The sequence below is a fragment of the Pantherophis guttatus genome, chromosome 8 (assembly GCF_059756535.1).
Source record: "Pantherophis guttatus breed Tessera chromosome 8, ASM5975653v1, whole genome shotgun sequence".
Lineage (NCBI taxonomy): Eukaryota > Metazoa > Chordata > Lepidosauria > Squamata > Colubridae > Pantherophis > Pantherophis guttatus.
In genome coordinates, this window is record NC_142070.1 from 71,956,621 (window position 1) to 71,969,383 (window position 12,763).

The window sequence follows — 12,763 nt, forward strand, 5'->3', positions numbered from 1 at the left end:
CTCTTTCTGTCCAATCCTTCTATCCAAGATCCCTTCTTAAGTATTTACAGAATCTACAAGCTCTTAAAGTCTCCTCTGAGTTGACTCCAGCTTCTGTTGACTTCTTGGACATGTTCATATAATTCCCCAGATCTGACTCTACTTAAAATCTCATCAGTATTTCTTTTTCCTTTCTCTCTTAACCCTTCACTGTTTTTCTTGGTTTTCACATTTTTTTTTCCTTTTCCCATCTCCAGCTCTCTCTCTTAAGAATTCACTTTTATTTACAGTACTCACTTCTCCTTAAATGTTGGTTTCTTTGTTTCTTCAGTTCTAATTTTAATTCTCGTCACTGGTATAACCCAGGGGTGGGTTCTAATTTTTTTTACTACCGGTTCGGTGGGCGTGGCTTATTTTGTGGGTGTGGCTTGGAGGTCATGTGACTAGGTGGGCGTGGCTAGCTGGTCAGAGTAATTCCTGGAAGGTCCTCGAACTTACGACCAGTCCTCGCACTTACGACCCGACTCATTTGTTTGCTTTTAACACTGATCAGCTGTAGGACGGCCCTTTGAAGCCCCGCTGCAAGAGTTTAAACAGGTTTTTTCCCTCTAGTCATCAGCTGGGACTCAGGAGGCAGCAATAGATTGGGGGTGGGACCAAATAAAAGGTAAGAATAACATGGGGGGTGGGGGGGAGGGCAGGGGGGGAGAACCGGTTCGGTGACATCATATCGTCACTGCTACCGGCTCGGCCGAACCGGACCGGACCGGGAGGAACCCACCACTGGTATAACCCACTCGTTTGTAAGCCAGTAGTTTAATAGGGAAAATGAATAAGATAAATTCTATCCATAGTTCAGGCTGATACTTGATGGGCATAAAGTAGCATGGTATGTAGAACTAGGTAAAAGATTTAGGATTCCCTGTGGATTTTACTCCATTAGTCGTAGCTGACTATATGTAGAACTGTAAAACTCTAACAATTCTTATCTACCTGATATCGGTCTAGGGCAGTGGCGGGTTGCTACCGGTTCTCCACGGTTCTTACGAACCGGTAGTGGAAATTTTGAGTAGTTCGGAGAACCGGTAAATACTACCTCTGCCTGGCCCCGTGCCCAATCTATTCGCTGTCTCCCGAGTCCCAGCTGATCAGCTAGAAGGAAAAAAATCAGGGCTCACTTGACAAAGAAGAGGGGAAAAAACCCCAAGACACCGTAGCTTTAAATTGAGAAGCCAAGAAGCCTCCCAACTGATTGACTAGAACTGATCCGCTCCTTGTAAACCGCTCGGTGGTGGTAGATTGGCAATTGAGGCCAAACTGCCTGAAAGCAGTTTCCGATGCTCTCGGTAGTGGCAGAGCGGCAAAAAACTATTTAAACTCTTGCCGTGGTGCTTTAAAGGGCCACTCTACAGCTGATCAGTAGTAGAAGGCAATGTGGTGGTAGACCAGTGCGCTCCAAAAACAAATGGATAGACCGGTACGGCTCTGCAAGCAGTTAAAAGCCTGGTAGACCAGTACCTCTGCTAAATCCTAAAGAATTGTTTGTCACATGACCATCAAACCACGCCCACAAAATAAGCCACGCCCACAGAACTGGTAGTAAAAAAATTTAGAACCCACCCCTGGTCTAGGGGCATTATGTCACTGAACCAGTGAAGGGTTGCCCCCGGTTCACACCGGTTCTATAGAACCGGTAGTAAAACTGGCGGGAGCCCCCGCCCACTGACCCTTTCTGTGCAGAAGAGCGCGTGCACGGCCCCGTTGCAAACCGGTAGTAAAGATAAATAGAACCCATTCCTGCACTGGAGGCCTACTTCAATGTGTCTTGATAATTTAATCACAATATACATTGCACAACTTCACAAGCTTATTTTCAAATGTTCTCTATCAACTGGTTTGCTATTGAACTCTACATAATACGCCACAGAATCATAGGATGGCTTTGATGAAGCAACGGGGAGTAAACAGTTATTGCAAAATACAAACAAACCTCATTGGATATCATTTTGAAGAGATAGACCTATGCTGAATCAGATCAAGATCTAGTTAAATGAAAAGAAAGACTAGGGCAGTGATGGCTAAACTTTTTGCCATCGCGTGCCAAAAGTGGCGGGAGGGGGGGCACACACGTGCGTGCCCACACCCATAATTCAATGCGCCCTGCGCCCCCCCCACATATGCGCACGCTGCCAACCCCCGCTCCTTACACTTTTGGCACGCGATGGCACGGTGGGCCTGGTAGGCCCATTTTCCACCCTCCCCGGGTTCCAGAGGCTTTCTTGGAGCCTGGGGAGGGCAAAAACTGCCTTCCCCACCCTCCTGGAGGCCGGAAATGGCCCGTTTTCTGACTTCCAGTGGGCCCGGAAGGCCCAAAAAAATCAGCTGGCCAGCCCACGCATTCGTGCGGGAGGTGAGTTAGGGCAACGCTCGTGTCCCCACCGATATGGCTCCGGGTGCCACCTGCGGCACGCGTGCCATAGGTTCGCTATCACGGGACTAGGGGGTAACATGATAGCAGTGTTCCAATATCTCAGAGGTTTGCCACAAAGAAGAGGGAGTTCAAGCTATTCTCCAAAGCACTTGAAGGCAGGACAGGGAGCAATGGATGGAAATCCCAAAGGTGCTTTTTCAAGAGGCTGAAGACGTTTCAGCTGAAGACGCTTCTTGGATGAGAAGTGAAACATCTTCAAAGAAAAACCAGAAAGTCCAGTTGCCTCTTGAAAAAGCACTTTTTGGGACAACCTTGACCTGGATGACTGAGAATCTCCATAGCATAGACAATGGATGGAAACTAATCATGGAGAGATGTAATCTAGGAGAAATTTCCTGACAATCAGAACAATTAATCAGAGGAACAACTTGCCTCCAGAACTTGTGGCTGCTCCAACAAAGTTTTTAAGCAGAGGTTGGACAACCATCTGTCTGAAATGGTATAGGGTTGCCTGCCTGAGCAGGGGGTTGGACTAGAAGACCTCTAAGGTCCCTTCCAACTCTGTTACTCTGTTATTAAGAGTCGATCTATGATTATTATTTTTTTGCCCTTCGTACAATCCCCAAAACGGAAGACAAGTGCTACTGAATCCTCCTATTTCATCCTCTGCAACAGGGATTAAAATATGTGCAATGTGAGAAACATTTTACAGCAGTGATGGGTTGCCCCCAGTTCGGGCCGGTTCGCAAGAACCGGTAGTAAAATCGGTGGGAGGCTCCGCCCACTGACTCGGATGTCATCAGAAATAAACTGCGCATGGGCAGAAACGCGCGCGGGCACAATGCGAACTGGTAATAAAGGTAAGTAGAACCCATCCCTGTTTTACAGGTATCATACTGCTATAGGTAAAAACACTGAGTGATTTATTCTCCATAAGATTCCTTACTTTCTTTTAAAAGAAATTAGGTTCCCTGAGGTGAATTGGAGATTCATCTAGGTAGGACATCTCAACCAAACTTTGTAATTTCTTATAAAGAATAACTTTTCTTTTAAAAAAAAATCGCTGCCTATTTACCAATTCAGGAATGCCTGAAATATTTCTGAGGAGATGCAATGTTCCAGTGGTGAAATCCAATTTTTTTTTTACTGCTGGTTCTGTGGGCGTGGCTTGGTGGGCATGGCAGGGGAAAGATACTGCAAAATCTCCATTCCCACCCCACTCCAGGGGGAAGGATATAGCAAAATTGTATATGCATTGTAAACCGCCCTGAGTCTCCGGAGAAGGGCGGCATATAAATCAAATTAAAAAAAAAAAAATCTCCATTCCCTCCCCACTCCAGGGGAAGGATACTGCAAAATCCCCATTCCCTACCCATTCCTGGGGGAAGGATATTACAAAATCCCCATTTCCCACCCCCTCCAGGGGGAAGGATATTGCAAAATCTCCATTCCCAACCCACTCCAGGGGAAGGATACTGCAAAATCTCCATTCCCACCCCACTCTAGGGGAAGGATACTGCAAAATCTCCATTCCCACCCCTCTAAGGGGAAGGATATTGCAAAATCCCCATTCCCTCCCCACTCCTGGGGGAAGGATACTGCCAAATCCCCATTCCCTCCCCACTCCTGGGGGAAGGATATTGCAAAATCTCCATTCCCATCCCACTCTGGGACCAGCCAGAGGTGGCATTTGCCAGTTCTCCGAAGTAATCAAAATTTCTACTACTGGTTCTCCAGAACCTGTTCCCCCCAAAAATTGGCTTAAAAATAATCCTTGCACACATGTAACATAGAACTGAAACAAAACTATAAGCACTCACTTTCCAGTATAATCTTATATATTTCTATAAATATAAATATAAATATATAACAGAGCCTGGATAGCTCTGCAGACTAAGCACTGTAATTTAACACCAGCTGTCTGCAATTACTGTAAGTTCAAATCTCACCAGACTCAAGATTGACTCAGCCTTCCATCCTTTCTAAGGTAGGTAAATTGAGGACCCAGTTTGTGGGGGCAATAAGCTGACTTTGTATAAAAATATACAAAAGTATGAAGGTTATTGCTTAACGCACTGTAAGCCGCCCTGAGTCTCTGGAGAAGGGTGGCATATAAATCAATTTTTAAAAAAAATGAATAAGATTGAATAAAACGAAAGATTTGTGGCAAATCTGTTAAAGAGTGTCTTATGTAATTGGTTTGTCTTATTTTATTTATTGGCTGCTGAAGTTCAGTTTGAGGGTAAGTTTAATAGTGTGGCATCCTGGCAGTACCTCATTTTAAAAAAAAAATCAGGTGGATACAAATGTTGTAATGAAGTATAAATCATATCCCAAGAAGACATTTAAATGCATTTTGTGAGTGGGTAACAAGGTTATGTACCTTGTGGTTTCGTTTTATTTGGGGTTTTTTGTTGTTTTTTTGTACAAAAATATAACACAGCTGCTTTTAGCCCATTACAACAATTTTTAAGGCTGGCGGAAGGGTGAACAAGAAAGCGATTTGGACAATTTCACCATCACTGTGTCCAGTTTTTTTTTTTTGAACATCTGGGCAAAGACAAACAATTTAAAAACAACCTAAGAACTGAAATGGCGCCTGTGAAATCCGCAAGCTGTATGGATATTGTGCCAGGACGCAGGATGGTCCCAATCCTAAAGCTGACTTTCCATGCAGGATTCTCTATGGATGCCCAGGTAGTCCTCGACTTACAACGGTCCATTTAGTGACCGTTCGAAGTTACAATGGCAAAATGAAAAAGTGCCTTCTGACCGTTTTTCCACACTTAACGACCGTTGTAGCATCCCCCCATGGCCACGGGATCAAAATTCAGATGCTTAGCAACTGAGTCGTATTTATGACGGTTGCAGTGCCCCAAGGTCATGTGATTATGAAGTTTCATTTTAATGGATGCCGTTAAGGGTACATTTAAAGTGACTATAAAGTTCAATTCTCTATCATATTTTGTGACCTGACAAGCAAAGCCAATGAATAAGCCAGATTCTGAAGAAGCTTCTTGGATGTGCTGTAGTACAGTGGACTAAAGCACTGTGATTAACATCTGCTGCTTGCAATTACTGCAAGTTCGAATCTCACCAGGCTCAAGGTTGACTCAGCCTTCCATCCTTTCTAAGGTAGGTAAAATGAGGACCCGGATTGTGGGGGCAATAAACTCACTTTGTATAAAAAAGAACACCGCTTAGGGGGCACCGAAAGCCCTACTAAGCAGGTATATACAAAAGTATGAAGGCTATTGCTTAACGCATTGTAAGCCGCCCTGAGTCTCCGGAGAAGGGCGGCATATAAATTAAAGCAAAAAAAAAAAAAAAAAAAGAAGCTTCTTGGATGAGAAGCGAAAGATCTTCAAAGAAAAACCGGAAAGTCCAGTTTCCTCTTGAAAAAAAAATGCACCTTTGGGACAACCTTGACCTGGATGACCGAGAAGCTCCATACACAACTGTGGCAAGAGAAGTTGTAAAACGGGGGGAAATTCCCTTCACAACTGTCTCGCTTAGCGACAGACATGTTGGGCTCCATTGTGGTGGGGCGTTGAGGGTTACCTGTAATGCATAATGTGTAACCTATATAATGGCTAGGCTAGTGTTGGTGAACCTCTTCGGCACTGAGTGCCGAAACGGAAGGGCGCGTGCGGGGGGGGGGGGAGCACCGGAAACCGGAAGAGCAGTTGAGCTTCTGGTTTCCGGTGTGTGCATATATGAGCGAAGACCAGCTAGTGCGTGTGCACACATGAAGATCAGCATGCGCACCAGGGAACTGCTCTTTTGGTTTCCAGCGCTCCCGCACATGTGTGTATGTGCATGCCGGAACCCGGAAGATCAACAGGCGACGGCTGGCATGAGCAGAGAGATGACTCTGCATGCCACTTCTGGCACACGTGCCATAGGTTCGCCATCATGGGGCTAGACCAGGGGTCAGCAACCTGTGGCTCTGGAGCCACATGTGGCTCTTTGGGCCTTCTGCTGTGGCTCCGTCAGGTGATCCCACCACTGGCTGGCCCCGTCCCTTGCCCTCCCCTCCCAGTCACTCCACGCCTGGCCTGAGAAGCTAAAGGCGACGGTGGGGGATCAAGAAGCGGCCAGGGCAGAGACAGAGATATACAGAGAGAGGGGGAGAGAGAGAGACATAGAGAGATACAGAGAGAGAGAGGGAGAGAGAGAGACAGAGAGATACAGAGAGAGATACAGAGAGAGAGGGAGAGAGAGAGACATAGAGAGATACAGAGAGAGGGGGAGACAGTGAGACAGAGAGATACAGAGAGAGAGGGAGAGAGAGAGACATAGATACAGAGAGAGGGGGGAGAGAGAGAGACAGAGAGAGATACAGAGAGAGGGGGAGACAGAGAGACAGAGAGAGATACAGAGAGAGAGGGAGGGAGAGAGAGACATAGAGATACAGAGAGAGAGGGAGAGAGAGAGACATAGAGAGATACAGAGAGAGGGGGAAACAGAGAGACAGAGAGAGATACAGAGGGAGAGGGAGAGAGAGAGACATAGAGAGATACAGAGAGAGGGGGAGACAGAGAGACAGAGAGAGATACAGAGAGAGAGGGCGAGAGAGACATAGAGAGATACAGAGAGAGGGGAGAGAGAGAGACATAGAGAGATACAGAGAGAGGGGGAGACAGTGAGACAGAGAGAGATACAGAGAGAGAGGGAGAGAGAGAGACATAGAGAGATACAGAGAGGGGGGAGAGAGAGAGACATAGAGAGATACAGAGAGAGAGGGAGACAGTGAGACAGAGAGAGATACAGAGAGAGAGGGAGAGAGAGAGACATAGAGAGATACAGAGAGAGGGGGGAGAGAGAGACATAGAGAGATACAGAGAGAGGGGGAGACAGAGAGACATACAGAGAGAGGGGGAGAGAGAGACATAGAAAGATAGAGAGAGGGAGAGAGACATAGAGAGATACAGAGAGAGAGGGAGGGAGAGAGAGACATAGAGAGATACAGAGAGAGGGGGAGAGAGAGAGAGACATAGAGAGATACAGAGAGAGGGGGAGAGAGAGAGACATAGAGAGATACAGAGAGAGGGGGAGACAGTGAGACAGAGAGATACAGAGAGAGAGGGAGAGAGAGAGACATAGAGAGATACAGAGAGAGGGGGGAGAGACATAGAGAGATACAGAGAGAGGGGGAAACAGAGAGACAGAGAGAGATACAGAGGGAGAGGGAGAGAGAGAGACATAGAGAGATACAGAGAGAGGGGGAGAGAGAGAGAGACATAGAGAGATACAGAGAGAGGGGGAGACAGTGAGACAGAGAGAGATACAGAGAGAGAGGGAGAGAGAGAGACATACAGAGAGAGGGGGAGAGAGAGACATAGAAAGATAGAGAGAGGGAGAGAGACAGAGAGATACAGAGAGAGAGGGAGGGAGAGAGAGACATAGAGAGATACAGAGAGAGAGGGAGGGAGAGAGACATAGAGAGATACAGAGAGAGGGGGGAGGGAGAGAGACATAGAGAGATACAGAGAGAGGGGGAGACAGAGAGACATACAGAGAGAGGGGGAGAGAGAGACATAGAGAGATAGAGAGAGGGAGAGAGACAGAGAGATACAGAGAGAGAGGGAGGGAGAGAGAGACATAGAGAGATACAGAGAGAGGGGGAGAGAGAGAGAGACATAGAGAGATACAGAGAGAGGGGGAGACAGTGAGACAGAGAGAGATACAGAGAGAGAGGGAGGGGGGAGAGAGAGATGTTAAAAGGATTTTCTGGTTCCAGGTGTTTTTTAACAACCGGTTCTCTGCCCTAATGACCTGCTAGGTAGGCATGGCTCAGGGGTCATGTGACTGGTGGAAGTGAGTGACATCGAGTTGGCCACGCCCACCCAGGTTTTGTGACTCCCGGTGTTTTCTCGTCTGTGGGAAACGGGTCTAAATGGCTCTTTGAGTATTTAAGGTTGCAGACCTCTGGGCTAGACCTATTAAAAAGATAAAAGAAAGGACAAGATCTTCTTCCTGCCTTAAACCAGGTCAGTATGTCCTGTGTCCAGGAATACATCCATAGCTACGACAGATAGAGCCTGGGGAAAGCAGAAGTGATTTCAAAGCGCCTGGAGTTAATTAAAATATCTGTGCAGTGCATTAAGCTGAGCGAGAGTCACACAAGTCTCATCAAACTTCCTTTGCTTGAACTCACCTTGGTAATTCCAGCCACATCACCCAAGAAGGAGACCACTCCCTCTGACCGGAAGGTCTCAAATTGGCATCGGGCAGCAAGTCCCCATTTTCTCCTCCTGTGGTCTCGCACGCTTTCAATTCTAGTGCTTTGAACACAACCGACGAGGAGACATTTTTCAAATGGGCTACCGCCTCTCCGCGGCTGACACCTGTCAGATCAATTCCATTCACGCTGAGCAGGATATCACCTAGCGGACACGAAAAACAAAATAGTGGAAATGTTTTTCACTCACTACTCCGAGACAGGCCAACTTGGGATGTTTATGAATTGGATATGACCAGTAGTGGGTTTCAAATTTTTTTACTACCGGTTCTGTGGGCGTGGCTTGGTGGGCGTGGCAAGGGAAGGATACTGTAAAATCTCCATTCCCACCCCACTTCAGGGGAAGGTTACTGCAAAATCCCCATTTCCTCCCGATCAGCTGGGACTTACTTACTTACTTACTTACTTACTTACTTACTTACTTACTTACTTACTTACTTATTTATTTATTTATTTATTTATTTATTTATTTATTTATTTATTTATTTATTTATTTTATTAAATTTGTATACCGCTCTTCTCCCGAAGGACTCATGGCGGTGAACAGCCAAAATTAAAATACATACAGTAGAAAAATTAAAATAAATTAAAACAGAATTAAATCAGTTTGACTTCCCTAAATTTTTTAAAACCCTTTACCCATAAAAGAGCCCATTAAAATTTTAAGCCAGCCCGGCTTGCTGGAATAAGAAGGTCTTCAACGCTCGGCGGAAAGTGCGGAGGTCCGGGATCAGTCGTATTCCTGGGGGTAGCTCGTTCTAGAGGGCGGGTGCCCCCACAGAGAAGGCTCTCCCCCTGGGGGTCGTCAGTCGACATTGCTTGACCGACGGCACCCTGAGGAGACCCTTTCTGTGGGAGCGGGTTGGCCGGTGAGAGGTTATTGGTGGCAGATACACTTGAGAGACAGAGAATAGATGGGGGTGGGGCCAGTCAGAATTTTTACTACCGGTTCTCCGAACTACTCAAAATTTCCGCTACCGGTTTTCCAGAACTGGTCAGAACCTGCTAAAACCCACCTCTGGATATGACTGCTGATCTCACATACATTTTTGATGGAGAGCCTGGTCCCACATATTAATACTATATTTTTATTTGGGTTTTGTATGTACTCTGCCCTGAAGTGCATTTTTAGAATAACACTGTCGTCAAGAAGCTTAAGGATTTTTTTTAGATACACTATCAGAGCTATTGCAAATGTACATAGGATCTCCATTTAATTTCCAGATCAGAAAGTTCCAAAAACTTAGTTTTGGACATCTTTTTAACTCCAGGCCTAGTCGACCATTTATAAAGTGAAAATCAATTGTTTTGGGCAAAAGTGATATATCATGCGCTGTCTGGAATGAATGACAATACATCTATAGCCCTGTGAATATTGCAACAGAATATGCATTATATGCATAAGTGTGCACACACAAGTATGTGTACAAAATGGAAAATTAAATATTTGTGAACGTTGTTGGTTTGTCTGTTGTGGTACTTTTAGAAATACTACTATAATTTATTGTTAGGCTCATCATGACTAATTCTAGATTGCTATGTTCTTGGAAACTGCTAACCTCACAAATGCCAACTAATGTGCAAAAAATTCAAATATATAAAGCTAATCTGTCTAGTATGTTCACTAAACTCCATACGCTCTCACTTACAATAATTAAGAACTCTATGGCTGGCATCCGATATCCATTAAACAAATAGTTGACATTTATTTATTTATTTATCATATCCTTATATAGGGTTAGGTTCCTTATATATTTAAGGGGTCTAATGCTGACGAGACAATACTGTTTTGAGTAAGAATGCTAGATTGTAAGTATGAGCTGATTGGTATATAATCATGCATCCATCTTGCATATATTTAAGATGAAAGAGAGATCAACATCTTTTAGTGGGTATTCAAATGTTTGAATTTAATCATTCTTAATTATGGTTTAACATTTTAGTATGCACAATCATGGATTGAAAAATTGATATGCCTGTAGGTGAGGGAATGACATATCTTGCATGTTAAAGCACCCCCTTTCTAAAAGGGGCTAATTCATAGCACGCTATCACAAAAATGATGCGCAAAACTAACATTTGGGAGCGCTGAAAACAAGTTTAAATGTGGGGAGAACCCTGGGGGAAAAAAAGTGTCAGGTTTTTACAGATGCTCGTGGCATCTGGAACAAATAGTAAGGTAATTTCTTCTCTGTTCTCAATTTATCTCCAGCCATTTTACATGGTGACTCCCACTTGGGAATAGATAATGCTGGAACTGGATAACACACGGAGACATAGGTGTAAAAAAATTAAGCTAAAAACTGACAGAGAAATCAGATGTTATTTTTAATAATAGCAGAACATTAAGTGCAATGGAGCTGCCCCTTGGTTCAGAAATATAAAAGTGCATCAGTTGGTAAATTTTTTTTATAGCTGCTATATGAGGTAAGATCAGGCTGAGATATAGTGAGTGACCATTTAGTTTTTATAGCACAATGGGGAGTTGAAGGGGATCTCCACGCATCTAAACCAAAACTCGAATCATTATACATTCAATGCAATGGTGGGTTGCCCCCGGTTCAGACCGGTTCGCAAGAACCGGTAGTAAAACCAGCGGGAGGCCTTGCCCACTGCCCCGGATGTCATCAATGGCGATCTGCACATGCGCAGAAGCAAGGCGTGCGATCCCATTGCGAACCGGTAGTAAAGGTAAGTAGAACCCACCCCTGATTCAATGACTAATTTTCCCCCAGTTTTGACTTTGCTTTTTTTCGTAGGAAAAATCTGGAGCTTTAGGAAAATTAAAATCTTTACTGAAAACAATGCCCTGAAGTTATGTCAGAAGTGGATGTGAGTGAGTGGAGATTGGTGTTTCAGGAGCCTTGTTTCTAATACGCTTCCACAGAGAGGGACTCCTCAGGGTGCCGTCAGCCAGGCAATGGCGGCTGGCGACCCCCAGGGGGAGGGTCTTCTCTGTGGCAGCTCCTGCCCTCTGGAATGATTTGCCCCTGGAGATACGAAGGATATCGGATCTCCGGGTCTTTCGCCGTGCCCTGAAAACTTTTCTTTTCCATCAAGCAGGGCTGGCGTGAAACCCTCCCCCCCCCTTTTTTTAGCTTTTTAAATTGTCAATGGGTTTTAGTTTGAATGTTTTAAATTTTGGGCCAAAGTCATGTAATTCTTTTAAAAATTTTAAATTTTGTATTGGTATGTGTTTTAGTTCTGGCTGTGCACCGCTCTGAGTCCACTAGGAGAAGGGCGGTATACAAATTGAATTAAATAAATAAATAAATAAATAAATAAATAAATAAATAAATAAATAATCAGGAAGCATCTCCATTCTCCTTGGAGCTACATCTGGCTGTTATCATTTTTTTTTTCTTTTGGTCAAATAATACCTTCTTTCCTCTGCCGGTAAATGTAGGAGGTGGGCCAAAGACTGCTGATTCTGCAGTCTTTCAAGCAATCAATGTTTGCTTACTAATTCTCATCTGAAAAGCAGAATTCTCCCAAGCCGCAACTTAACATGATACGAGATAAATCTAAGAATAGATGTTTTCTCAGACGAGATAATGAACTGAGGTCAGAGTTCTTTCAAATTGCCCCTTTGGCACCACTAGGGGAAACTTCGAGTGGTTGCTGTTTTAAAACTTGGGTATTTTCTAAAGAGTTAGCAAACTGTATTGTATTTTAAAGTAAATGGGGTTCATCCCACCAGACAGACATACCTTCAATCAGAGCATTAAAAAGCCACATAACTCTGCCAGTTGTCTGGAGATTGCAGCTCTATGCCATATTATTATTTCATTGGTAGCATTTTAGAATATTTTTTATTTATTTATTGTGGTCCTCTTTGGGTTCTAAGAGGATTAATAACTTTTCTTTAACTAAACCAGGTGGTGTCCAACCTTGGCAACTTTTAAGACTTGTGGACTTCAGCTCCCAAAATTCCCCAGCTGCAAGCTGGTTGGGGAATTCTGGGAGCTGAAGTCCACAAGTCTTAAAAGTTGCCAAGATTGGACACCCTTGAACTAAACTAAGCAGAAGGGAAAAAGAATGCATGTCTGTATTTGGAGCCCCTTAAATGTAGAAATCCCCCCAAAATCGTAATTATTTATTCTTATTTC

At 44.4% G+C, this 12,763-nt stretch overlaps 1 protein-coding gene across 5 annotated transcripts in view; it reads right to left on the reverse strand.

The window, feature by feature from the left end:
• LNX1 (ligand of numb-protein X 1) overlaps positions 1–12,763 on the reverse strand; it is a 197,386-nt gene that overhangs the window by 10,669 nt on the left and 173,954 nt on the right. For all 5 annotated transcript variants that reach the window (XM_034411317.3, XM_060690821.2, XM_087875323.1 and 2 more), the window contains one exon: positions 8,571–8,799. In XM_034411317.3, coding sequence (XP_034267208.2) covers positions 8,571–8,799 — 229 coding nt within the window. The remainder of the gene's footprint in view (positions 1–8,570; positions 8,800–12,763) is intronic.